Source organism: Acanthisitta chloris, unplaced genomic scaffold (genome assembly GCF_000695815.1).
Source record: "Acanthisitta chloris isolate BGI_N310 unplaced genomic scaffold, ASM69581v1 scaffold10399, whole genome shotgun sequence".
Taxonomy (NCBI): domain Eukaryota; kingdom Metazoa; phylum Chordata; class Aves; order Passeriformes; family Acanthisittidae; genus Acanthisitta; species Acanthisitta chloris.
Window position 1 is genome coordinate 2,522 of NW_008693076.1, and position 1,009 is coordinate 3,530.

At 52.6% G+C, this 1,009-nt stretch overlaps 1 protein-coding gene across 1 annotated transcript in view; it reads right to left on the reverse strand.

Annotated features, from left to right (window-relative positions):
* Positions 1-809: 809 nt before the first annotated feature.
* Positions 810-1,009, reverse strand: part of FBLN7 (fibulin 7) — a gene marked incomplete at its 5' end in the record, with an annotated part of 4,655 nt that continues 4,455 nt past the window's right edge. Inside the window, one exon of the mRNA XM_009082936.1 lies at positions 810-1,009. This exon is cut by the window's right edge and continues 32 nt beyond it. Within this exon, the coding sequence (XP_009081184.1) occupies positions 810-1,009 (200 nt within the window).

The window sequence follows — 1,009 nt, forward strand, 5'->3', positions numbered from 1 at the left end:
TATCCTTTATATCCTTTATTGTACTAAATCCAGTAGAATGAGGGAACATGCAGAGTATCAAGAGAATGTGCACAAGCAGGGGGTGAACACCCCCCACCCGGGGAGAGATGAATCCCAGCTCTTCCCAGTGCTTCTACACTGGGATGGAGGCTGTAGTTGATGGAGTAGGGAATATTCACACCTCCACATGCATCCTGAGGAGGATCCATGCACAACCCCATTTGGGAGGTTCAGCTTGCCAAAAAGGACACTGGGAGCCAGCCAGGTCTTGTAGGGATGGATATTCATGGAGTTTTCCAGCTTTGGCCAATCCCAGAGGATTGAGATACCAGGCCCCAATCCCCACTGGCTGCCAGGAGGATTCTCAGCATCCAAAGGGAAGTGGAAGCCTATTTTTAGGGAGCTGGGGTCTATGTAAGCAAGCTCAGGCTAGCAGGGAGGAGAACAGGAGCCACCATGAGCTTCCCTCCTCTTGTACACTCAGCTTCACTGACTTCCTAAAGGAAAATTCAAAGGAATTCAAGGGAATTCAAAGGAAAACAGGGCCATGGTTTCCAACCACTGTTGTAGGACAGCATCCCTATAGAGCCAGAGGTGAGCATGAGGCCTCACTCTCTGCCTTTTTGCACCTTATTTGGATTTTCCTCTTCCACACAGGCAGGTATAAACCCACCTGGGAAGAACCTTAGTCCAGAGGGGAGGATGGTTTGCCGTGGAGAGGCTCCAGCGTGGGATATTCCCATGAGCTGCTGCAGGGATATACCCTGGCTGCAGGATGCTGAGCAGGGACCACCACCACTACCACCTCCCTAAAAGTCATAGGCAGAGACAAAGACAGTGATTTTGGACACGTGCTTAGCCTGGAAAACCCTATCCACGTACTCAGACATATCCACATCCACCTGGATGGTCTGGGGCCCTTGGAGGCTCTGCACCAGGATGAGCTCTCCGGTGTGCCGGTCCGAGCGCTGCACCACGAAGTGGCCGCGGCTGTTGCCACCGGCGATCC